We start from the raw sequence: 27936 nt of genomic DNA on the forward strand, positions 1-27936 counted from the left end.
TATCTATAAGAAGGTATAGATCTTCCCAAGGTGATGCAAGGCAGGGCTGAGGAAAGCCTAACAGTTCTCCCTCATACCCTTGTGTTCAGGAAAACGATTTGAAGATAGGGGTGAGAATACCAGGTTGGGAACTGGCAACCCGTGTGGGGTTGAGTTTTGATTCCACTACATCCTGGAGATGTAGCCTTGGGCAAGCCACCCAATCTCTCTGTGCTTCAGTTTCTTGTCTGTAAAATGGGATAAAAGTTTTAGGGCAACAACATTATAATAACTCAGAGTTATTCTAAATACCAATTGAGGTAATACATTAAAATGCTTTGTAAATAATAAAATGCCACATAAATGTAAGGTGTTGTCACCATGGCATCCTATTTCTGAAAGAATTTATATGTTCCCTCTGGAATTAAGTCTGGATTTAGCTTTTGGGCCCCAGTCAGGCCTGTGAATAGGCAGGACTTGAGAAGTTCTTCACCCAATTATAAGTCATAGTTTCTATCTATATTTTTAGATTTCTTTTATTTCTTTTCTATTATCCTCATGCTCTGCACATACTTTTATTCATTTCTTTTTTTAAAAAGTTAAGTATAATTTACAACACAATGTTACATTAGTTTCAGGCGAATAAACATAATTCAACATCTGCATACATTATGTTGTGCTCACAAATGTAGTGGCCTTTTGTCCCCATACAACACTTTTACAATACAATTGACTATATTCCCTGTGTTGTGTTTTTTATTCCCATGACTTACTCATTCCATAGCTGGAAGCCTGTATCTCCCACTCCCCTTCACCCATTTTGCTTCCCCCACACTCTTGCCTCTGGCAATCATCAGTCTGCTCTCTGTATTTATGGGTCTGTTTCTGCTTTTCATTTATTCATTTGTTTTTTATTTTTATTTTTTCAAGTTTTTATTTAAATCCCAGTTTGTTAACATACAGGGTAATATTCGTTTCAAGTGTAGAAACAAATACTTGCAGGTGTATTAGTGATTCATTACTTACATACAACACCCAGTGCCCATCACAAGTGCCTTCCTTAGTGCCCATCACCCAGTTGGCCCATAACTTTCCCGCCTCCCCTCTGGCAACCAACCCCATTTAAGTGAAATCATATGGTATTTGTCTTTCTCTGTCTGTAACTAAGTCCATATTTAAATGTTGCCTTCAAGGTCAATATGTCTGTGGGCTTAGTTTTGGGCACAGAATGTTTAAAATACTACCATTCTGCAATTTGCCTCTGATGGCAAATTTTTCTTTTATTTCACTTCATTCATTGAAAAACATTCTATCTTCATCAAATTTTCCTTAATCAAACAGCTTCTTGTATTAGACAACTTTTTCAAAGGAATAATATCACTTTAGAAATGCTCTGTACTCTAGCTTGATTTGGGAACATAGATATATTTTAATCTAAATTTTATTTCTTTTAATTGCTTATGGTCTAGCAACATTTTTTCTTTCTGAATTTTACAGTGCTTTCCTTTTTTTAAACTCCTGAATAATATTTTGTCACTAACTGAATGCTGTTTGAATGCCCCTTTTGTTGGAAGCACTTAAGAGATGAATAAAAGTATCATACGTTGAAGTCTCCATGTTATTTTGAGGCCAAACCTCTTTATACAAAGTGGTATTTGTGGTTCTACGTATTTCACTAAATCCAGAGATCAGATCCTCTCTAGTTTTCTGTTATTTTCTTTATCGACTAACTGTCAATACAACTCTCATTGGAAAAAAGTCAATGAGAAATCATGATACGGTAATTAGGGTACAGAACCAGTAGCATGATCTTCCATGGTATATGCTGGGAAAAAAAAAAAAAGAGCACTGAAATGAAACCCAGGAAGACTTAGGGTCTACGTCCACTTTGGAAAAACCCCTTCACATCTCTGATCTCAGGTTCCTAACCTTACAAGGGAGGCTTTAACGTCCAATTTGCTTAAATAGTTACAGCACAACCAAAACAGTGCTTATGCTCCCAGCCCCGAGGGTCTTCCTCAACAGAAGGAAATTCCAAAGTCTTCTCAGCACTCCAGTCACCCACCCCGATTCCACCAGCCTGGAGAGCCTCCAATGTCTACCTATGTTCTACCCTGATTTAGGATTATCACAAATCTGCAAAGCATAAAACAACACATCAAATATGTATGCGACGTGTTTTTTAAAAACCGTAATGCTAACTCTGTCTTATATAACAAAGAATTTCAGGGATCATTTCACCGGAGACCTATAAACCATGTTGCCTCTGTCAAAGCAAAGGAGCGGTAGGCGAGGCAGGCAGGAGAAAGTGATCCTGGGATTCACGTGGGGAAGCTTCTTACTATCTCAGAGGGAAACCAAGGCACAGAGCCTTGTGTGCAAGTGTCCCATTCACGTGTAACTATGAAACAAGCGAAGCGAAAATTGTCTTAGTTTTACAGTGGGCTTTTACTTTGTGTTAGGGAATGGGGCTTGGCCTCTGATGAATCTAATATAATCAGACACGAGAGAATTACTGAAGTGCTAAGAATAACCTCTTGCCTCTGAGGCTGGCCCTCAGCAAGCGTCTGAGCATGGTGATAAAAGGAGACACTCTGATGTAAGAGAGGGAGACGGGGGAGAGGAAGGAAAAAGGGGACGGAGAGATCCCTACTTTTAGACCATATACCACAGAACCACAGAACTTTTCTTTGAGGGAAAAGAAACAGGAAAGCAATAGGTTCAAAGCAACAGACTCACTTCCCACTTCTTTGAAGAGAAATTTAAATACAAGGAAATGATGGAAAAACAGCACCTCCCACAGTTAGACTCCTTATTATATGTAACACAAACGTGTATGTATAAGTGTGTGCACGTGTGTGTTACATATTGACTTTTTTATTTTATGCAGCAGTGGCCTGTCCGGGCTGCCTGGTTGCTATGGGAATAAGCAAATTCCCATAGGAGGTTAAGGAATGAGGTTGAGGAATTTGGTGTCAGCAGAAATGTTAAGAGCAGAAGAGGATATATACAGGCTGAATACTAAAGAAAAAGACCCAGATGTTACCCAATTGTTCTTTTAATATTTTGGCAATTGTTCTTAAAAATGTTTCTCTAGTTTTGCCATACTTTCCAAGGGAAAACCATGTTAAGTTCTCTCCTAAACCAAGAAGTTGAGAAGGTAACGTGGTTTTATTCATGGCACATTTTATCTCTCTCCTAGACTCCTGCCACAGTCTCCTCGCTGGTCTCCCTGCTTGTGCCTGGACCCCCATTCTCAACACAAGAGACAGGGTAATCTTAGTAAACTACAATCCAGGTCGTGTGCAGACTTGTTCAAAATCTTCCAGCACTTTCTATCTGGTTCAGAGTACATGGTGATGGAATCCTATTAGCACAGTACTTGCTGTGTCTGACCTGATTTTATACTCTCCTCTTCCCACTTTAGGACCTCTTTGTACTTGCTGTTCTGTCTGGAAAGTTCTTCCTGCAAATATTTTCGTGGCCCTCTCTCTCTCATGTCCTGGAGTAAAATGTCATCTTTTCAGCGAGGTCTTCTTTGATTACATTAAAATTTAAAATTGTGAAGTGCCCCCATTTCTTCCTCTATTTCCCTCCAGAGTACTCACTGCCACACAGTATACTATATATTTTATGTATTACATGTGTCTCCTATCTGTCAGGGATCTTGTGTGGTTTTTTTTTCACTGCAATATCCCCACTCCCTAGCCACACACATGGTACTCAATAAATATTGTTGAATAAATAAAGAAATTGGACTTATTCTATAGAAGTTAACTATAAGGATAAGTTAATTAAAAAAAACAATAACAAAAAAGGCCTTTTAGGTAATTAGAGTAGAATATGTTAAAAGCAAGAGATGCAACTTTGTAGCTTTTATTCATGACCTTGATCATAGCTATAAAATAACTCATTTGAAAACAGTTTTCTTAAAAGGTACATATATAGAAATTTGTACATATATTTCTAATAGCAACTGATCTTTTAAAAAATGTAATGACTGCACTGTTCTAAACCACCATAGCTTTTGTTCTCATGAGGCAAAATTTATTCAGTTAAGCAAGTCAAGTAAGATATGAGAGTGAGAATTCTTTTCAAAACTGCTTTCTTCAATATGTAAAGAACCCATAGAAATTGATAAGAAAACAACATACAACTCAAGTGTAAATTGGGTAAAAGATATTAACTATTCACAGGAAAGGAAATTAAAGTGATCTTCAAACATATGAAAAGATGCTCAACTTCATATAAAAAGGATAATGAAATTAAAAGTTGTGTTGAGATTCCATTTGTCACCTAACAGACTGGCAAACTCTAAAAATTCTGAAATGGAGAAGCAGCATTCTCATATATTGCTGGTAATATATTATATTATGTATATATCTCATATATTGCTGGCCAACTGGCACCATTTCTTTGGACAGCAAAGACAGAGTGCTCAAAATTACAATTTTGTATATGTATTGATATTTAAGCCTACCTCTGGTAATTTATCCTTCAAGATATACCTGCATGCATGCAACATGTGTGTGTGTGTGTGTGTGTGTGTGTATATATATATATGTGTATATATACATACACATATATGTACAGGGTTATGATACTTATAATAGCAAAAGTCTGGAAACAACCCAAATGTCGATAAGGAGGGAATTGGTTCAATCCATACAATGGAAAACAATGCACTGGCTTCCTCTATACAATAATAGGACAAGACTTACAGGATGCATTCATGACACAAGAAAGACCCAAAATTGTGTTTAATATTGGAAAGTAATAAAATGGGGGCCTGTGGTGGGGGCAGTGGTTCTGGGGAAGTGGGAGGATGGCAGACAGGGTTGGGAAGGCTTTGCATCTTCTTTTTCATATTATTTGATATCCTGAGTTGCTTAAATTTATTAGCTATTAAAAAATTAAGCCAAGTATGTTTGATCTAGTGACCACACTCCTTGGTAGCTGCCCAAACGAGCTGGAAGCTTATGTCCATACAAAAACCTGCACACAGGTATTTATAGCATTTTTATTCATAACTGCCAAAACTTAATACAATTAAGGTGTCCTTCAGTAGGTGAATGGATAAGTAAACTGAAATATATCACGATAATGGGATATTTAGCACTAAGAAGAAATCAAGCCGTGAGGAAACATGAAGACAATTTCAGTGCATATTACTAAGTGAAAGAAGCCAATCTGAAAAGGCAACACCCTGTATGATTTCAACTTTATGACATTCTGGAAAAGGCAAAACTATGGAGACAATTTTAAAAAAAGTGGTGGGGCGCCTGGGTGGCTCAGTTGGTTAAGTGTCCAATTTCAGCTCAGGTCATGATCTTGCAGTTTGTGAGTTCGAGCTCTGCATTGGGCTCTGCGCTGACAGCTCACAGTCTGGAGCCTGCTTCGGATTCTGTGTCTCCCCATCTCTCTGCCTCTTCCATACTCATGCTCTGCCCCTCTCTGTCTCTCAATAATAAATAAGCATTAAAAAATTAAAAAAAAATAAAAATAAATTTAAAAAGTGGTTGCTAGGGGTTAGGAGGTTAGGGAGGACGGACAGGCAAAGCACAGAGGATCTTTAGGGCAGTTAAACTACTCTATAGGATACTATTATGGTGCATACATGTCATTATATATTGGTCCAAACCCACAGAACACACAACACCAACAGTGAACCCCAATGTATACTATGAACTTTGGATGATGATAATGATGTGTCAGTTTAGGTTTATCAAACTGTAACAAAAGCACCACTCTAGTGGGAGATGTTGATAATGGGTGTGTATGTGGGACAGGCATATAGGAGCAACCTTTGTACATCCTGCTCAATTTTGCTATGAGGCTAATACTGATCTAAAAAAAAATCTATTAAAAGTGTATCCTTAAGGTTCAAGCTCTTTTGCTTTCCCTCTGATTTTCTAAGGCACTCTTTGGGGGTAGTATAAGGAGTTACAGAGTGGGGGGCGGGGGCAGGTAGCCCCTAGCACTGGTATTTTTCTCCTCTAGGAATGCATTTCTTCTTCCCCTGGAGAAGGAGGTCCAGGAAGTCAGAGACCAGGACTCCCCTGATGGTCTGATTGAGTTTATTTATTGAGAGAGAGACTGAGAACACAGGGGAGGGGCAGAGAGAGAGGGAAGAGAATCCCAAGCAGGCTCTGCCCTGACAGTACACAGCCCAACCCGGGGCTCTAACTCACAAACCCTGAGCTCATGACCTGAGCCGAAATCAAGAGTTGGTCTAAGCCACCCAGACGTCCCCAGGTTTACTCTTATCCACAAGCCCCAAACTTTGCGTGGAATATCATTCTTGTTTTCAGCACCCATGCCTTTTACCATCTAAATGTGTCCTTCTGGTTCCCTGTCACCTTTTATGTATGGTCTGTCTTGACACTTGTACATAATATTAAATAACTTAAACACACACTATCTTAATTTATCTATGTTCTACACTCGAGAAGTCATATAAAGACTGTCTGTTTTAAACACTGAGTATAATTCAGGGCAACAAATATTTATTGAACACTAAAATACGAACTATGCACAGTCCCTGATCTCAAAAAGTTCCCAATCTGTTAGCCTAACTTGCACCACATCATAGTACTTTCCAGAACACATTTAATAAATGCTTTTGTACCTTGTTGATGAAGATTAATTCTAGTCACCCCAAAATAAACATATTACTCCATCTTTTCTAGTGAAGAAACTTGGCAGGCCAAAATGACTGTCTTAATTACTCCTCTCTGCATCTAACTTCATTTATTTAAAATCTTTTTGTATTCTCCTCTATTTTATTTTCCTAGGACTTGAGATTTTAGATACCAACATGGGGAAGCTAACCTTCTTTCACAGCCCACATTTGGAACATTTATAAAGAGCCGTGTTCTCAGATTCCATTAGGAACAGCTGGAGCAGTTAAAGGGTACTTCTCGCTTGGTTAAAAAAAAGAAGGAAAAAAATCCATCTTAAATTGTTAAGTTTCTATAGTCTTTCAGAACATAGAAGCTAACTTAAAATTTTCAGTAAGAGTACAAAGAGTCCTCGGGGCAGCCCAAGAAGATAGAAGAATTCTCATCACACTGTACACTTTCAGAATAAAAATACTGAGAATAAAAATAGTTTCCTAACTCAGTCATTCTTTGGGATTGATAATTTATTCCTGATGGTTCCCAAAAAAAGGGGAAGAGGAGCAAGAGAATAAACTTGGCTCCCATAACAGAAATTATTCATAGTTCTTTTCCTCATAAAATAATGGACTATTAGATCTTCTATAAAATCCCTTTCAGTAATTTTATTGTAGGTCTGCACTTTATAATCTATGTTTTGTAACAGAGAAAAGAGAAAAAAACCCAAGAGAATTATTTCACAATAATTCACACCATTGATTTTCATTAAATTTCCAATTCCAAACTTTTCATGTGTCCTATAAAAATTTTAAATTACCACGTTTCAGATTCTTTCTCTAAAGTGCAATCATTAGAACTGAAAGTTTCTTCACTGCCACCTACTGGTGAAGAAAAAAATGACAATTTATTTTAAAGGTTTGGCATTTTTCTCAGATTTTCCAGTTCAGAGGTTTAAATATTTTACACTAAAAAAAGACTGCATCCTGTCCAACAGACATTCAAAACATTTTTTATGTTAAAACTCAAACTAACTGACTGTATATCAGTAGTTTTTAAAAAACAAATCAAAATGTAAAGTTTTCGTTTTTACAATTTAATTCTTTTCCTAGTATTTTTATAAGGAATCACGCAGACCGATCATAGTACCCTGATTTAAATTTTGTTTTATAGACATGGATGTTAGTCTGATGACAAAATAGTTACATTAAGATTAGCCAGTCAACTCAAAGGAGGTACATACGGTGAAAATCTCTCATGAGGAATGCCATTAATTCCATCTTTACAGACAAACTGTAAAAACAAAAGGGCACCTCCACTAATAGGCAGGATACACAATGGCAAGTAACCAGGATTTTTCAAGGTATAATATATACACTTGAGGGGGAACACATAGCTATCTACTATGCACAGAGGAAGCACTTAGTCATTTGTAATTAATGAAACATACCTGGCTTAAAATGTGGTAAAGAATGAACTCCAGGCCACGTGTCCTCATTTGGCGTTCCGAGAACCTGGTAGAGAGCAGGAAATTGTGGAAACAGACTTATTATTTCCAAAGCACTCAAAACTCTCCAGTGTAGAAAAACAGTACACTACATATGATGAAACTCTGGATTTTTTTCCATGATCGTGTGCCAGGGATTTTATTTCAGTACAAACAAACCCCAAACTAAAAACTAAAGAGCCACCCAAGATGAATGTCTGCATTTGAACAAATGCAGCTGAACACAGTAAGCTTAATCTGCTGCATTTTATCAACTCCAAACTTACTGGGTAGGCTAAGGACTCAAATGATAACTTATTAGCTCCACAGAGCTGAACAGAGTATGTGTATGTGCCTCATGATTCCTGCATGATCTTTTGTCCTTCACTCCAGTATCAGACGTCTGATCATTTAACAGTTGTAAGAATTCTGTCATTTCTCCCCCCCAAATCCTCTGAATAGGATCACAATGTTTCAAAGAAGCAGGACAGACAGCTTGGGACACTCATTCTCTAATGGCCATATTGCTCATTTCAGTTAACATGTTTATGTGGCTTAGGATTTCCTCATCCCCAAATACGGCCCTCCCTACACATGTTCCTCTCTTCATCCACATTTTCACCTTCTTTCTCCATCTATTTTTCTATCACCACGATGTTTGATCTGGCTGAAGGGCAACTGCCGCTCACATAAAACTGGGTTCGCTCCATGTGAACATTCAGGTCGACCAGCAGTCACTGTTACACTCCATGATCACGGTAAATCACAGATTGAGAACAGTGGAGTTGGAGGGTTAGGAGCTCACCCCTGGAGACAGATATCTTGGGTTCAAATCCTTGCTCCCCTACTTACTAGTCACGTGATCATGGGCAAGAAATAGCCTCACAGAGGTTCCTCACTGAACTGAACTTTCAATTTCTTCCTTTGTAAACTGGGGATGACAACACCTACCTCGTTTGTGGCGAGAGCACTACCCGGCATGAGTAAGCACTATGTAAGTACTAGATATTACTCAAAGTACCCCCAGAAAACAGGGTCAGGTCAGGAAGGCACTGGCCATGGGGGAGAATATAGTAACCACCTCCATGTTCAGGGGAGTCAGTGCCACATGCTGTATGTTAACTCAAACTATGATGGACCAACACGAACAATGTAACAGGTTAGAAAGGGCAAGAGATAAAGCCAGAAGCTGGCAAAAGAGGAGGAATGACAGAGATCATGGAAGGAAATTAAGATATTCTACTTTATCTGAGGACTAGCATGTACTCCTAGGCAATAAGGAAATACAGAGCTCTGATTATTTATGTATTTATTTAGTAGGGGACAGGGCTGTCATGTCAAAGGGTGGCGCACATACAGTGAGTGTTTCACTCACCGCTTCCTACTCTAGTGAATCAGGATTAAGTACATTATTACGTTCCCCCACAGAAACACTGAATCTAGGTTCTGGAATGAGATAATATTATTCTTTTTAACTGTAACTGGTTAATTTTTGCAAGCACTAAACAAGAGTAACATCAATAGGCACATCTACACAAAGAAAGCCACACTATGGATGGGCTGGGTGGGCGGTAGGGAGACAGTCAAGAGGGCTGGGGGCGGGGGGGAGTGGTTGTAAGATAGGAAAGGAGACAAAGACACCATGTCTGACACGAACTACTGCAGTAACAGTGTCTGCAAAAGGCACTTCCTCTTCTTTTCAAAAAATTTATTTTTTACTAAAAATTTTTTTAAGTATTTTAATATATTTATTCATTTTGAAAGAGAGAGAGCATGGGAGGGGCAGAGAGAGAGAGGCAGAGGGAGAGAACCCCAAGCAGGTCTCCTCACTGTCAGCACAGAGCCTGATATAGGGCTCAAACTCATGAACCAATGAGATTATGACTTGGGCTGAAATCAAGAGCGAGATGCTTAACCAGCTGAGTCACCAGGTGCCCCAGTACTTCCCCCCTTTTTCCCCACTAATTCCAACTATTATTTCAAGACAGGGAGACAACCAGTGCACACAGCTCATCTGAGTGATGCTCCACTTTGAGCTTCCACTAAAATCCGCAAGAAAGTCGTGAAGGACGTTAGCAACTAAAGGGAGGACCTTTCAGCTCAAAACCATGATTTGATCACAACCAATCCATCACATATGACACAGACCCTCTAATGGTTTTAAAAGCAACAGAAAGTCCAGCCAGAACTTGAACCTTTTTCTCTCACTCTTAGTAAAGATAGGGGTATGACCCTGACTATACCTGTTTCTACAAAACCTGTTTGTGTTACCAAAACTTCTTCATAGGCACTATTCCCGTCTATACCCAGTGTTCTGTTTCAAAGTGATTATCAAATATTATGGCTGTCTCATAAAAGTCATCTGCAAAGAGAAAATCCGTAATACTTTTAAAAAATTATTATTATAGTGCTGACTGATGAGACTACACACCTCAATTTCTTCCTGCCTATAACTCCTGGGCCATTTGCACAAGAAATACAATGTGGACAGAAAGTGGGCAAAGGAAAACAAGAGTTAAAAATCAGTCTTGCTTCCTGTGAAAGCCTTTTTGGGAAGGCAATCTAGGTTAAAGGTATGGTTACAGGTGAAAAGCTATGTGTGCTCGGAAGAAAGTGGGTGTATGTTGTCTCTGATGTCAGATTTTCATTTATATTAGTTGACTAAGACACTTTTTGTTAAAGTTTATTTGTTCAGTTTGAGAGAGAGAGAGAGATAAAGAGAGAGAGAGAGAGAGACCGACCAGAGGAGGGGGAGAGAGAGAATCCCAAGTAGGCTCTGGGCTGTCAGTGTAGAGCCTGGTGTAAGACTTGATCTCATGACCATGAGACATGACCTGAGCTGAAACCAAAAGTCAGACGCTTAACCAACTCTGCCACCCAGGTGCCCACCAAGACACTTTTAAGTTAGAAAAAGAGGTATTCTCTAAAAGTAAAAAGTAATCTTTTGCAAATACAGTGCAGAAGAAAATAGCACCATCAACATTTCAGATGTGGTCCCACATCTGTAAATAGGCAGATTGATAAGGTCTGAGGGGCTTTCAGTTTTCAAATGACATGCCATACGTTAAAAAGTCTTCTACATGGTCATTTAAGCAGCTTCCCCTGAAATCTGTGCCTGTGGCTGGTACATTGCCCTGTTCCTTCATTGGTTCATCTCTTCACAGGCTAACATTTACTGTCTTCATCACAGAAGACAGAAGGATGAGACTGGGGCTCTGCCTGGAGTCTGCCTCCAGTTAGGCAGCTGAATTGGGGCAACAATGGGCTGCCTTCAACACAAGTGCTTTCTCAGAAGTTTGGGGAGAGGGAGGTGACAGTCCAGAGTGGAGGTGTGCCTGAGTCCCCCTGGGACCAGGGAGAAAAGCGACATGGGAACATCGAGTATTGGTTGGCCAAGTACAGAGAAGGGGCATAGGGGCAGGGGATGAGGACAGCAGAGGACTCTGGTTATAAGGAAAGGTTGTGTCAAAATACTTTCAGTTCTCCAAATTCTCATGCTGCTCGTGCCTCCATGCCTTCTCACAGTGGCTTCCTCTTCTGGAATGCCCTGCCGACCACTGGCCAGGTTAACTCCTACTTCTTTTTCTAGCTTCAGCTCATGGGCTCATGAAAGAGTTTCTGGCATTTTTGGTCCACGTTGCATGCTGTGATCCTTGTGATCTCTGAGGGTTTTGTTCAGTCTCCTTATATGGCCTACTCGCGGCCTTACAATTGTTAGATTACTGGTCTATCTCCGCACCGCACAGTAGACATCAGAGTGGAGAGAGCAGTATTCATCTTTAGATCCCTAGTGTCTACTATGTGCCTGGCACCAAATATGCACTCAGTAAATGCTGACCGAATGAGTGAATGGCGTGTCTGGGCTACAGAGTGAAGTCTGGTGTCACTGGACTGTTGGCTGGGTTATGGAATGGGAGGCTAGGGCCAGATACCGAATAAATGGGGCCTGCATTTTATCTCAGTCTCAGGTTTTTTCAGACTGCAGGTCACATGACCCCTGGCAGGGGCGGGGGAGGGGGGGGCTGTAAATTTCATGCAGTGTTGACATCAGCATTTTTATAAAGATGAAAACAACAGATAATATCAGAAGGTAACAACGTACATGTTAAAGATGCATGTTGTTTTACGAAACTTATTCATGTTATATCTGTGCACGTATATGTATATGTGTGTGTTGTGAGTCATGATGTAAAATGTACTTGTTACCACTTAAGAGCCATTTTATAGGGAATAAGAAGCTATTACTTAAAAATCAAGAATGTAGGTGATAAAGCAGGTTTGGGGGTGAGGGAAATGAGTTTAATTCTGACCTTATTAAATGGTAGAAAGGTCTGCAGATCAAGATAGGGGATGTGTAAAGAGTTGCTGGAAATACAGATACAGATCTCAGGAGAGGGATTAAAATCGAGAAAAACATGTGGAACTCTTTAGCATATTTATGGTAATAGAAAGTAAATGCCAAAGCATAAGCTACAAAATGGTTTTACTTCCCTATATTCATGCATACACAGTTTCCAGAAGGGTGTCTCTGTGATTTCCTGGACTTTTAACATCTGTTAAGAAAAACAAGGGACAATCTCACCTTCTCAGTAGAGGTTTATACTGTCTGACCCTGATGAACTATGATTTAATGACCCCAAACTTAACTCTTCTGGGCTTACTTATACACTGACGGGTCCGGCATAGATCCCACCCATCACGTCGGCCTCTATGATGAGCAGAGGAAGATGCTGAGAAAACAGAGGGTCTCTCTGCTGAAATACCTACTTTATAAGTAACAGAAGAAAAGCAGATTCTAAAGTTCAAAAGCTAAGAGCTCAAGAACTAGTGCTTGTCAGAGATACTTACTTACTCTTCCAAATTTTTAACAGTTCCACGAATTCCCACATTTCCCAGTTTCTGCTTTTGTATAGGTCCCAGGGCTGCTAAAAATGGGTCCATAGGTTTTTCCTGAAGAACACCCATGGTTTATGCAGAACAAGGACTGCTAATAATTTTCCTGGGCCAAGGGGTCAGAGGAGTCTCTCACAGAGACTCTGGCACAGAGAAACTCTGGCCAATCAGGATAAATCTGGCCAACCAACTCTGGCCAATCAGGATAAATCTGGCTCACACAAGTATGTGCTAATGCGGCAATGTGGAACGTGCTGGACTCCCACTTTTGGGTTTGCACTTGTGTGAGCTGGGCATTCTGTGGCAGTGCTGGCGACTTCAAGTTGACTTAGCAATGAATCTAAGGCAATGGAGAACAACCAAATGGCTTTGGTTTGGCTTTTAAACCTCAACTCTGAAAGTCCATACATACAACATCTCTAAAATAACAAGTGCTTCACAGCTGTACTACTTTAGGTTCTGGAAGATTTTTTTCCTAATGTTTATTTATTTGAGAGAGAGAGAGAGAGAGAGAGAGAGAGAGAGAGAGAGAGAGATGGAACACAAGTGTGGGAGGGGCAGAGAGAGAGGGAAACAGAATCAGAAGTAGGTTCCAGGCTCTGAGCTGTCAACACAGAGCCCAACTTGGGGCTCGAGCCCATGAACCATGAGGTCATAACCTGAGCCTAAGTCAGATGCTTAAGTGACTGAGCTACCCAGGCGCCCCAAGTTCTGGAAGATTTTTTATGGTCCCTCAGTGAGAAGTCCGAAATGAAGCTTGTGAAGAAACTCAGCAGAACTGAGCTTGGCTATTACACACTGCACTCTGGAACAGATGGCATAAAGTTCAAAGATGACCCACAGAAAAAAAGAACTTCCCAACTTTCCTCCTTCCTGTGTGCGCTCTATCAGGAAAAATAGTTATCAAGTGGGTGGAGCTGGGATTCAAAATCAGATTAGTTTGACTACGCTCTTCAGAGCTGTACTATCTCACTCCCAGGAGGATCTGAAAGAGCAACGTGGCTCAGATGGTGTTAAATGATAACATGGCCCAGACTCCAGAGGTTATGGGTATGAGGAACAAGGACTTCTTCATTCTCCTCTCTCTTCAAGTCCAACACACACATACACTCACACACATAGACATACATGCACACGCACTTGCACACACGCACACGGGACCAGGTACCAACTTCTTCACCATTTTCATCAGTGACTTAAAGAACATCATAGAAAAATGTATTAGATTCTCACATGACACAATAGGAAAGATATGAAATATTCTGGGGCGCCTGGGTGGCTTGGTCGGTTAAGCGTCCGACTTCGGCTCAGGTCATGATCTCACGGTCCGTGAGTTCGAGCCCCGCGTTGGTCTCTGTGCTGACAGCTCGGAGCCTGGAGCCTGTTTCAGATTCTGTGTCTCCCTCTCTCTCTGCTCCTCCCCTGTTCATGCTCTGTCTCTCTCTGTCTCAAAAATAAATAAACGTTAAAAAAAATTTAAAAAAAGATATGAAATATTCTCAAGGCTGAGCCAGGATTAAAAAATATTTAATCAGGTAGGAACAACTGGACAAACCCAACACAGGAACACCTAATAGCAATAAACATGAAGTCTGGGACCTAGGTTCTATTACTTGTTTGAGATGGAAAGACTTAGCAGGCAACAATTTGTATAACCAAGGACTCATGGTTTTTAGCTGAGTACAAATTCTATGAGACCACTCGGTGGAAATGAAAGGAGATTGGAGTATTCTGACTTTAAGATAGCCCCCAAATCCCTGCCTGCTGATGTTTACACTCCTCCCCTGGACTGTGGACGGAACCAGTGACTTGTTTTTAACCAACAGAATATGGCAAAAGTGAGAAGATGTCACTTCTGTGATTACAACGTGTAGGATGCCAGCCCTCATCTTGCTGGGAGACTCTCTCCCTTGTTGGCTTTGAGGGAGCAAGCAGTCGTGCTGGGAAAGCTGTAAGACAAAGACCTGGAGGTAGCTTCAGACAATAGCCAACAAAACTCAAGGCCCCCAGTCTAATAGCTCGCAAGAAACTGAATGCTGTCAACAACCACGTGATCTTAGCAGTGAATCCTTCCCTAGTCCCAGTGAATCCAATCCATAAGATTGCAGGCCCAGGTGACATTGTGATTGGCAACCCTGTAAGCACCTGGAGCAGAGCACCAGCTAAGCCACGCCTGGATACCTGACCAACCAGAACTGAGATGACAAATGTGTGTTAAGTGGCTAAGTTTCTGGTAATATTGTTCTATAGCGATAAACCACTAGTACAGATTAAATCACTGAATCATACTAGTCAGCACATCTGGATTGCTGTGCCAATGCCAGGTGCTGCCTGGGAAGAGGGACAAAGATAAATAACTGTCTTCTACAGGATGTACCCAGAAAGGTCAAGGGGTGGTGGACATATGTCCCATAGGTGGCTTGGAAATGTTTACCCTTGATGACAAAGAAATGGTTTGGAACATCACCTCCAACAGATCAAGTACTGCAATGTCAATCGGGGACTGATCTATGCGGTACTGAGTCAGCTGGAAAACAACGGCCAGTGGGTTAAGATATTAATATACAACAAAGAAGGGCATGCTAATGATAAGAACTGTACAAATTGTAATGGCAGCCTTATGAGGTTTAATTAGAGCTGAGCGTTGGACTGCACTATATTCTGCATTCAGATATAATAAGGATCGAATTCTGCCTCCACTGACACAAGGATTATCTGTGGTAAAATTGTGATACAATATTACAACAAATAGCTTACAAGATTAGATTATGAATTTACATCTACCTTTGTTTTTATGTGGCCATAATGATAACTTGCAGGATAGATAAGGAGAAGCAAGTTGATTAGGAAAAGGGTGTGAGTAGATGAAGGAGGGTAGAAAAAATATGGATGAAAGCTTTCCTTCCCTATTTTCTATCCAAAGTAAGTATCAATATTAATTATTTTGCAGGGAACCAGAAAAAATCAATGGCTGATATCAGAATCTTTTCTGGCAGCATGATAAGCAGATACATGCATGTATGTAGTGTGTGTATACACGTATATGATATGTGTATGTGTGTGGATATGCACACACACAGAGATTGAGCCTCTCTTCCCTCATTCCCCAGGCTTTATATACAGTGCCACTAGGCAAGGGGTTAGGGATTTACACTGTTCATTTTTGGCAATGGACAATGGCATACAGGTTGTATGTGGGACTAGAAAAGCTGCCTTAAGATGCTGTGATTCTGGGCTGTGTTTCAGAGGTCAGAACCACTAGTAAGATTCTGCAGAGCAGCAACCTTTACTGAGAAGGGCCAGCAGGGGGAGCCACTAAACTGAGAAAATGAAAAGCTGCCTGGAGCTTCAGAAAGCTGCTTGAGTATTTAATCAGTGGCTCTGCTGAATTAAAAGAGATGGTGTTTCCAAAATATTGTGCAGAGTTTTCAACATGGCAAGGGTTCAGATGGGAAGGAACCGAAATAAATAAAGGACAGCTCTTTGATTTCTACTTAAAGTGAATTCAATTCATCTGCTAGAAGGTAAAGGTCTGGCTTGGGGCGCTTAGCTGCCCATGGAATCATCTGGGAGGCATAAAAACAAACAAACAAACAAAAAACACGTTAAAAAACACAGTAAGGACTGGGACCCACCCCAATGATTCTGATTTAACTGGCTGGCACTGTAGCCTAGGTATGAGGAATTTTCTAAAGCTCCCTGGTGATTCTAATGTCAGCAAGGGTTGGAACTGACTGGTCCAATCTAACCAGGCCATCTCTCACAGGCCCTCGGTTGTTAGATGGTTTACAGATTTTTTTTTTTTTTTAAGTCTTCTGCCTGGATCCAAAGGGCCACACAAGATTTTCAGCAGATAAATGAACAGAATAAGCAGCTGGTTGTCAGACAAATTAGAGGAGAACTAAAAAAATAAATTTGACACTATTCCAGAAAACGCTCTTCACTGGAGCATTCTGCATGGAGAGCAGCTCATTTAAAATATATTTTCCTCTAACTAAATTTTCATTCTTCCCCCTCCTCCTTCTCTCCTACTGTTTCTATTCCCTGTCTCCCTAAACCCTGACTCCCTCATGGATTTCACTCTCATCTCAACTGCTTTTCCCTTCTTTTCACTGAGTGATGTTACCGTTGACAAGGCTTCAGCCTGTCAGTCCCCAGCTGTGCACTGTGGGAGCCCCAGTGAAGGAAGTATACGTGCACGCCGGTCAGGACCCCGCGGGTGGAGGCTGCAGAGGCTGGAGGAGGGCAATATTGCCAAGCAGATGCAACGCAGTGAGGCTGACTGAAGAAGCAGTGGCATGAAATGTGGAAAAATGAACCCAGGGAGAGGGACCCGGAGGCAGGAGCCCAGATGCTGGAGCCTTGCTACTCAAAACATGGTCCATGAACGAGCAGCATCAGCACCTGCAGAAAGCAGCTCAGGCTCCACTCGCGACCTGACGAATCAGAATCGGTAACTCAACAAGAACCATGGGTGAAATGTGAGAAACGCTGCTTTAAAGAGTACGTTCTACCTGGATTTTTCAACCTAAAAGGCACAAGCAGTAGAGAGGAAATTCTGGTCACAGGTACACCTTCATCCAGAGCACCTAGGTAAGATTATCTGTTCAGGTAGGCTTTGGAAAGGGGGGTGGGTCGTGGGCAACTTCCAGTTCAGTGGTGCTGGCACCTCATCAGGAATTACTGCAGATGACGGTGATTTCATGACTGGCTCGGCATTCTGTGCCTTGGAGCTCATCCCCCACACCTGCTCTCCTGTCCTCACTTTAACAGTCTCCTAGCCTAGGTGTTTCTTATGGCAAGAGGATTAGAATAATTTCTGGAAACAGGCTTAACACAACAATCCACTGATGCTCTTAACTTCAGCTGTAAACTTGAGGCCAGTTAAAATTCTACGATACGCACACGTGTCATATATGACACATACCGCAGGCCCAAATTGATCACCTTTTTCTTTTTCTCGAATGAAAGTAGTTTTCCTATTTTCTGAGCATTAACTGTGCACAAAGCAATGTGCTGACTACAGGGAGACACAAAGGTGCAAAACTGTAGCTTTTGTCTTCAAAAATGGAGTATTTGGGGGGCACCTGGGTGGCTCAGTCATTTGTGTCCGACTTTGGCTCAGGTCATGATTTCATGGTTCATGAGTTTAAGCCCCTGTGCTGACAACTCAGAGCCTGGAGCCTGCTTTGGATTCTGTGTCTCTCTCACTCTCTGCTCCTTCCCCGCTCATGCTCTTTCAAAAATAAATAAACGTTAAGAAATTTTTAAAAATGTAGTATTTTAAATATTCATTTTTATTAAATTACAATTAAAAATGGCAAAGCTACCGAACTGATTTGTAACACTATGAAACTCTGACATCCTTAAGTATGTTTTAGAAGATTACATGCAGATACTGATGACTGCATTTAAGGCCCATCTGGATAATCTAGTTTAATCTCTGTATTTCAAGATCCTTAATATAATCCCATATATAAAAACCTATTTTCCAAATAAGGTAAAATTACAGGTACAGAGATTAGGGTCTGATATTTTTAGGTGTTCCTTATTCAGCTACTCCAGAGTAAAATTATCATTTACAAAATATTATTTATACCTGATAATCAAAATGGGTATTTTATATAAACAAGACACACAGTAAAAGAACAAGCTATGGGAACATGTCTACTTTCAGCAATAATAACCTCACGTAAGTTGCTGTACTATTTGCAATTTCACACCTATTAATTGATGAGTTATGACCAACCCAATAAAATAGGACAATATTAGCTGCTTCACAGATGAGAAAACTATACTGCAAAGAAGGTTGATCTGGATAGGTCCCCTAGAAGAGAAAAACAGCTCCAGGACACAACCTGGATTTGTATCTGGTGCCCTTCCCACATCATCCCTCAGATGCCAGCACATTATTAATAGGTTAATTCATCTCTGTTGACTCTAAAAGCAATTTATGTATGCAAGACCAGCAAAGACCAACAGACCAAAGCTGGGTGCTCAGCCAAGCATCCTCACTAACTGAGCGCTGCTGTGCTCCTGCTGACCCACTGGGCATACCTAGATTGGTTTCAAAGTCAAAGATATTTCCACACAGCTATTTACTAACAAAACTGATTTTGTCACTCATTCTTATTCCAACCTGACAAAAATAATAGAATTGCTTATTCCTCACACTGAGGAAAAAAGGGTATATTTATTTATTTTTTCTTTCTTTAAACCTAGTGCACAGAATTTTGTTTTAATTAATGTAATAAGCACCTATGAGCTCACCACCCCAGACAAGGACTATAGGTTATTTACCAGCAGCCACATCTAATCCGGTAGCTCAGGCCCCATGCAATCATCCAGCCATTCCCACCTGAGGTAAGTTGCACTTTGAATCATGTTCATTATTCTCTACCTTTTGTTTTTATATCATTCTATTGTCCTTATAAGGATTATAGAGTATTTTTTTTTCAACGTTTATTTATTTTTGAGACAGAGAGAGACAGAGCATGAACGGGGGAGGGGCAGAGAGAGAGGGAGACACAGAATCGGAAGCAGGCTTCAGGCTCTGAGCCATCAGCCCAGAGCCCGACGCGGGGCTCGAACTCACGGACCGCGAGATCGTGACCTGGCTGAAGTCGGACGCTCAACCGACTGCGCCACCCAGGCGCCCCGGATTATAGAGTATTTTTATTTTAATTATTTAAAATTTTATATTCAGGACATAATCCCATAGCTAATCTTTTGGAATTTCTTCCCCCACTTAACATTATATTGCTAAGATTCATCCAGACTCTTGTGTAATTATAATGTTCCTGGAATGTTATTCATCCACTCTCTTACTGATGAGCATTTATGTTATTGATCAGTCTGCCCAGGATTCAGAAAAGAAAACTGCATTAGGTAAAAATGGCAAGGTGAAAGCTTAGCAGTGATCTTTTCCCTTTAGGACTATAAAATTCCTGAATGCAAAAATTAAATATCGGCACCTAAAATGGAATTGTTCTCTAATAGTTTGAGAGCTGCTTGGGACTCACAATATATATGTCCCCAAAGAAATGATTCTCTATGTGGTGGCTGATGCACAGAAGGCTGTTATATTCATAAGAAATCGAAAAAACACTACAGCGCCGAACCGGCCCATACACCAGCATTTCCAATAAAAATGCAGCCAGCGTGGCAGCCGCAACTCTTCGTATGGAGGTGGCCAGGAAGCAGGACAGGGCCCCCGTCCCTGAGACTCCCCAAGCTCTATCTTGAGGCAGCAACTCCGGGGCAGAGGAGAAAGAACGGACTGGCCTGAGGCTTCCGAGCCCAGAGAGGTGCCTGGCTGGAGATGGAGGCCAAGAACGGAAAGGGAGCTGTGTGGCTTGAGAGAAGTGACAAACACTGGAAGGGGTATGGGGTGGTCAGAAAGTGAATCATTTTCTCTGCATTTTTTAGCACTAGGTTAATGGGGAGCAACAGCAAGGTGGGGTTTGCAGGCTGCCCGCAGGGTGTCTCTGCCGGGCGACAGGCTTGGATTTCGTTTCTCCTCTCTACCTGTTCACTTCTTCTTTCATGGAGACGCCTTCCTGCGCTTAGAGTGGGGCACTGGAGAGAGAGCCCCTGGAAATGGTGGAGGGCTTTGAAAGGAGGTTTCCCCTCTCCCATGTTGCTGTGTCTGCGGTGGTGGGGAGCAGGAGAGCAGGACAAAGCCTCACACGCTGCACTGGGAGTGAAGGCTGTGCTTCTATTGGAAGTATGTAGGTCAGAGCCTGCCTACCAAAGGAAATCTATACATTTACCTGTTCCAAAAAAAGATGCTGTTATTTTTAGAGCTTTGAATGGGGTATGCAGGAATGTGTGAGTTACAACTAAACCTCTGCTAAGTTTACTGGCAGGAAGGCTGTTAAAAAATTTAGGTCAAGATAGTTCTATAGAATGTGCTGCATTTACAGTATTTTATTACGGTTTTTGCAACTGTATATATACTATTTAAGTATCATTAACTATAGTTTAACTATATAGCCATACAATGTAACTACTGAACTATAATTTAACCATGATTTCAAAAAAAAATATATATATATATAATTATGTATTATTCATAAAAAGTTACTGGGAACCTGTTTTTGCCAAGGACTATGCCAGAAGCTAGGATACAACTGTGGAAAAGACAATCCCTGATAAAGGGTGATGTTTATGATCAGCCTATATCCACTGGGCCCCCCAGGCCTACTGCTGGTCAGGAATGCAGTCCCACTCCTACTCTCTCGGCAATTGACATGCAATCCCATAGACTTTCACCTACAAATGGGCTACTGACTTGTAACAGATTCAGTGGGTCAAGAACCGGTATTTAGAATACTGAGGTCAAAATCTGGTATTCATAATCTACAATTAGTAAATTACTTAGAGTTGAAAATGAGGCATCGTCTCAGGAAGCATGCCTGCTACTCAAGTTCTGACAATGCTGGATCTTCCTGACAACCACTGGTACACTGAGGGGGGGGGGGGGTTCTGTGGTTCTCTGGACAACACTGAGCTGTGGGTTGGTCACCCACATGGTTAACCAATGTTAAATTGGTTATAAATTTCAATTGCTGTTATGCTTAAGTTTAAATTTTAAACTGGTGTTAATTTAGCCTCATCAGCACCAGCTTAGCTTATTGTGAGCTATCTGGTTAAGTTCACATTATATTTTAATGCACTGATGCATCAATGGTATATCTGGCAATTATTTTCCAATAACTAGAAATTACAACAGTTATGCATTGTGGGTTATATATGAATCAGCCAGAAGATTCATATTAAAGCATATAGATGCCTAATTCCTCCTCACCCCTTAATCAGTTTTTTTTTTTCAAACACTTATTGCCATGGACTAAATGTGCCATCTATACCTTCAAAACATCTGGATTAATGCATCAAAAAAACATTGCAAAGGTAGCTTATTATTTTCAGCAAAGGATCGATTTTTCTAAAAGTTAGGGGTCTGGACATTGACATGGTGTGGCCTCCTTAGACTCTCAAGAAGGCAGCATCTCATCCATCATCCCCTCTGTGCTGTGCCCCTGTCATCCTGCTAACAGGCTGCAGGGGACAAAGAACAGCCTTGCAAGACTGCTGGTCAACAAACAGGAGCAAAAAGGCCAGTCTAACCAGGGCGCAAAATCTTCTAATGACCATGTTCACTAAAAAGGTAGGTAACAATCCTTTCGAAAAGCTCACCTAGGTTTTTTAATATTCAGCCACATCTGCCTTACTGTTCCTTATCATTATGATAGGCTCAGAGGGCAACAAGTTGAGGAACAGAGACTGAGGGTGGTAGGCATTTTTGAAAGATAAAGAATTAGGATTTCTGGCCAATGGCACTGCCACCTGGAGTGCTGTGGACTCATTCTTTTAGTATATATAAAACTCATAAAGGAAAAAAAATGCTCACTGCCACTCTTATTTTCCTACATTGCTTTAAAGATAGTGTATAGGCAGTTAGCTCACTCTTAATTGGACAAGGTTGTCCTTGGTAGATGTCTTTCAGACTACATTGTAATTTACAGACAGAGCCATTATGTCTTTCTTTCGCCTACTAGCCTTGTCAAAAGGAGGCAGCAACCATATGATCAAGGTCATCTGCAGTCCCTTAAAGAACCACCCTGGGTCCAAGAACCAGATACATCATCTTCAGCACTTTTTTCACCTCACGTACCATGCTTGCATAAGTGCAATTTAATGAGATCGAAGTCCTAACACTCACTGTCTTCTACTAAGTTATTCACTGTGTAAGCCTTAAACCACCTCCTACTTGAACTGATGAGCAAGGTTTCCCCAAGATGCCACTGAAAATTTATTTTTCTATCTTTGGACAATCCTTTGGACAACCCATCTCCTCCTTAATAGGTGGTTCTGTCGTTGAATTCGGAATTAAGAGATCTGAACAAAGTGGTGGGTACAACTAGAGTACGGTGCAAGGCAATTCAGATTTGTTATAGTATGTTCATAATATGTAACAGAATCTGATCCTCTTATTAACATGCACTATGAAAAGCTTAGTTACTAGATTAGAAACAAATACTTTGAAAACACACAGACCCTCCCACCCCTGACCAAGAAGACATCACTTTTTGAAGATGATGCCAGTGATGATGCAAATGAGCACCTCAAACACCTCAAGACATATATCTCCAGTTCTTAACTTACTTTAAAATCATTCAAAATTGCATTTGAGGCCAGGCTACACTGTGTTTGGAGTGAAGGGAGGGTAGAAAACTCTTAGCTGGCTGGGTAGAAGGAATGTGCACAAATATGGGCTTCAGAGGGGCATACATGGAAGATGAGAACATTAAGTACTCAGGTTGCTACTAAGCTAGGAAGAGGCATTTGGAGAGTGCCAGAAACTGGGAATATAATCCTAATATGATGAGTGAACTCATTTCTTCCTTATCCTTGATAACCTCTGTGTGTCACGTGTTTACCCCATTTACCTCTGAAGATAGTAGTCACACCACACGATACAAGACAATCCATCACATGAAATTAGTTAACTAATTAGCTATACTGCTCAGTGATTAACAGACTGTCCACCAGATCTGGGCTTAGGTGTTGGTCTGCCATTCACATACCAACCACAGGATCTTGGTAGGCACAATGACAAGAGTGTGGCCTCTGAGACCAATCTATCTGCACTCAAATCCCAACTGAAATATTTTGAAAGCTGTAATTTAACCTCTTTTATTCTAGTTGACTTCCCCATGCCTCAGTTTCCTCTGTTAAACAGGGATAACAGTGCCTACCTCTTTGGGTTGTTGGTCAGAAAATGAGATAAGGTTAATACATGTAAAGTACTTAGCATACCATGTGACACATGACAGTGAATGTTAGCTGCTACTGCTATCATCACTATCATCATAATCATTATCATCCTGATGTGTTGCTTTGCTTCTCTCAGATACACTTTCCTGTTACAGTTATGGGATAGTAACAACACCTATTTCACAACACTGTGAGAGATAAATGAGGTAATGCATAAAAGATAATTACCATGGTGCTTTGTTAGTTAACAGTAATAGTAACAGTAGTAATAATAATAAAATAATTTGTCTAGGCATTTCCCCATTGTGGGTTCTATTCAGAAACCTTTATGTCCTTGTGACTATTTAGCATCTTTGAGAAATCTAGTTTCTAAGTCAAAATATGACTTAAATTTTTTTCTGATTTATTCCATAGACTCATCCTGTCCATTTATAATCTCATCAGGAGTGTGAGAGTGCTCGTTCAGTTTTGCCAGGAGTAGGAATGATCCTTTTGAAAAATTTTCCCTGAATGATTATAAGTGTTGTGGAAGCTCTGAAAATCAGCTGTCTGGGAACACCACCACCACCACCGTGACCAACAAAAATCAAACCGGAAGTTTAGCCCCCAACAATATAGGAAGCAGATTCATGGAACAGATGCACTTGTTATGAAAACAGTAAATCATGTGTACTGATAAATGAATGAGACTTGATAAGGACATCATATCCTACTGTGTGAGAAGGTGGTGCTGTAATGTGAAAAATACAATCTCATGAAGTACGTTGTGTCCTCAAAAGGACAAGGGGATCAATAAAAAACACAGTTCGCATACTCCCAGCAAAAAACCGGGTGTTAGCACTTCTGAAGGATTTGGTTGTTTCATGAGATGAAAAATGTCTACTTCGAGGCCTTAAAATATTGATGCCCTAAAGAGTTCTTCCCTACTGCCACACAGCATCCGTCTTAGAACAGATCATGGTGAGAGGCTCCAGAGGCCAAGGGAATAAGTTAAGGGGATGCTGCTTCTCACTGTGCAGGAAATAATTCTTCTTAGGAGGCCATATATCAGTCCAGAAAAAGCTGACAAGCTTTTTAAAAAATACAACAGAAACAAACTAAAAGCGATTCATTCCTGTCATCTTCTTTACATCTTGAACTCAAATTAAAAAAAAAATTGCCAATAAAAATATACAAGTCTGTGTGTCTTATAGTAACTAGGTATCCATATCTGCATGTGTATAAATTCCAGTGTAATCCCCAGAGATCTCCTATGACATAAGTAATGGTAACATGTTTGCCTCTGGAGAGTGAAACCTGGTGCTGGGGTACCAGGGTAAGAGATGTGGTTATATTTTTTCCATTATGTACTGTTTGAGCTTTAAAAAAATTATGCATGTTTTAATTGTTTTTTAAAAATTCATGATAACTATGTAAATAAATAGATATAAAATGTATTGGGACATTTGGTGACATCTGTACACATTTTTTTGTAGTCACAATTGGGGGAGGGCTCATCACTGGTAGTTAGCAGATGGAGACCAAGTCTGCTGTTAAACAGCCTACAATGCAGAGGACAGCCCCCTAAAACCAAGAATATCCAGCTCAAAAGGTCAACAGTGCTGCTGTTGAGAAAACTCTAAATGATGGACCCTTACATACAGAACATAAACACTCAGAGTATGAATTATATAAACAACTACTACAGTGGACTCTTGGCTCCTTAACACTCCAGACAGAGTATATCATCCGAAGAGACAGGACATGGAGTTGATCTACAGACCCAACACCTCCCACTCTCAAGCAGTTTCCTGCCTGCTTGGGGAGAAGCAGTTTTCATCAGTGGCTCTTGGCAGGGGAAGCAGTAACAGCAAGATCTGGACCCTTCCTGTTGCGTCAAGCACCTTGGAGAGATGACCATAAGGTCCTCTCTTCATGGGCCTGTGTGGGTGGGAGAGGGCAATCAGGAGCTGCATTGTTCCAATTATTCTTGTTTAAACAAGTCTGGTTAAAAGCCATTCACACACTACATCTCAAATACAGAACTAGCAGCTGTATTCAAACTTTGTATTATAATCCGGTCGCACCATCCAATTGGTTATTTGAGACCACAGGCTTCAATTAATTTAGGGGACAGTATGGTGATCAAAGGAGAAAAGTTTCTTACAAATCAGCATTTGTTTAGAGGGTCTTGTGTCCTTCCAAAGATTCCTTGTCAAGGCAACACACAAAACTTCAAATAATGAAGTACTTCATGGCTTTTGCACTGATGACAACATAAAGGAAGAATGACTCTTGCCTCCTTGAACCATATCATCTATTTAGCTTAATTTCAACTTGTTCTGATATTATGCTTTCCTTTTTTTAGTCAGTGATATTTTTATCCGTGTTTAATTTTGCATTATACTGTATTATAACAAAATCATAAAATGTTTGAGCTAAAAGGGATCTTAAAAATCACCTAACAAAATCCTCACATTTTATAGATAATAAAAATAGCTACTCAGATACACATTTCTCTGTAGTCGGTATTGTTCTAAGTGATTTCCTTCTATTAATTCCTTTAATCCTCAAAACCATCTGATGATGTAGACATCACTACAGTCACTCCCATTTTACTGATGAGGAAATGGAGACACAGAGAGATTAAGTATGCCACATGTTCTGGCAGAAAGAATTCTAAGATGACCTTCAATTAATCATGCCCTTGTATAAACCTCTCTGACAGAATGCAGGCAGAAACTGTGACTTGCTTCTAGTCCACGGTATGTGACAATGGAGATGGGAGGAAAGTCATTCTCATGGTTATGTTATGTTATGTTATGTTATGTTATGTTATGTTATGTTATGTAAGACTATCCTGGTAGACTGGAGAGAGAGTAGACTGGAGAGAGATTCTCCCACTGGCCTTGAAGAAGCAAGCTGCCATGTTGTGAGAGGAACTACAAGGAAACCACAAGGCAAGGAACTATGGGGGGGGGGCTCTACTACCAGAGAGCAGCCCCTGGCTCACAGCAAGAAAGTGAGGACATCTTTCCTACCACCATAAGGAACTGAGTTCTGCCAACTATCACATGGAATTGAAAGAAGATCCCAAGCTCCAGAAAGGAATACAGTCTGAGCCAACACCCAGACTCCAGCCTTGTGAAACCATGATCAGAGCTAAGCGTGCCTGGATTCCTGCCCCACACAAACTGTGAGGTAACAGATATATGTAGTTTGAAGGCACTAAGTTTGTGGGAATTTGTTATGCAGCCATGGAAAAATGATAGACATGTCCAGGGTCACAAAGCAAATAAAAGCAAGAGCAGAATTCAAACTCTGATGGTCAGGCTCTGCTATCCATCCCCACAAACATAACCACAAACAACAGATCATTAATAGTGACATCTCTGGGGCAGAGAGAGGTGAATTATTTTACTTACCCTATGTAATCTCCCTTCCTTGCACTTTTTACACTCTGACATATTACACACTCATGAATGCATGCACACACACACACACACACACACACACACACATATTTACTGTATATCTCTGACCAGCATATAAGATCTGTATGGGCAAGGATTTCCAACAATTTTGTTCACTGTTATGGTCCCAATCACCTAGAACAATGCCTGGTACCAAGTATATGGTAAAATTATTTTTTTTTTAATTTTATTATTTTTAAAAATGTTTATTTATTTTGAGAGAGAGAGAGTGTGTGTGTGAAAGTGAGCAGGGGAGGAGTAGAGAAAGAGACAGAGTCCCAAGCAGGCTCTGTGCTGTCAGCACAGAGCCCAACACAGGGCTTGAACTCATGAACCGTGAGATCATGGCCTGAGCTGAAATGAAGAGTTGGATGCTTAACTGACTGAGCCACCCAGATGCCCCACCCAATGTGGGGCCCGAACTCACAACCCTGAGATCGAGTTGCATGCTCCACTGACTGAGCCAGCCAGGCACCCCTGGTAAAATTATTTGTTGAATGCCATGAATGAATGTAATCATGGAGAAGCTGTGGCTTGGAGACTTGCTCAAAAGTCCTCATTAGTTAGTGGCAAAGCCAGACGTGCTGGTTATATTACTAATCTTAATTCTTCACCCCTTCCTAGAACTGCACCCTCTGCCATATGACCTTGCACTTCTTTTATGGCGCTTTGACTTGTTTCGCCAAGGAATGGGGTGGGACGAAAGGGGTGGTTGCAAACTTAGGAGGTAGCA

At 40.7% G+C, this 27936-nt stretch overlaps 1 protein-coding gene and 1 long non-coding RNA gene across 10 annotated transcripts in view; one reads left to right on the top strand and one right to left on the bottom strand.

The window, feature by feature from the left end:
• CDK14 (cyclin dependent kinase 14) overlaps nt 1-27936 on the bottom strand; it is a 633016-nt gene that overhangs the window by 164329 nt on the left and 440751 nt on the right. For all 9 annotated transcript variants that reach the window (XM_040471560.1, XM_040471565.1, XM_040471562.1 and 6 more), the window contains one exon: nt 8044-8107. In XM_040471560.1, coding sequence (XP_040327494.1) covers nt 8044-8107 — 64 coding nt within the window. The remainder of the gene's footprint in view (nt 1-8043; nt 8108-27936) is intronic.
• LOC121027997 (uncharacterized) lies at nt 15758-27049 on the top strand. Its single transcript, XR_005789037.1, has 2 exons — nt 15758-17565; nt 24166-27049. It is a non-coding gene; the product is annotated as an uncharacterized LOC121027997 (long non-coding RNA).

This window comes from Herpailurus yagouaroundi, unplaced genomic scaffold (assembly GCF_014898765.1).
Source record: "Herpailurus yagouaroundi ecotype Mexico unplaced genomic scaffold, PumYag 100, whole genome shotgun sequence".
Taxonomy (NCBI): domain Eukaryota; kingdom Metazoa; phylum Chordata; class Mammalia; order Carnivora; family Felidae; genus Herpailurus; species Herpailurus yagouaroundi.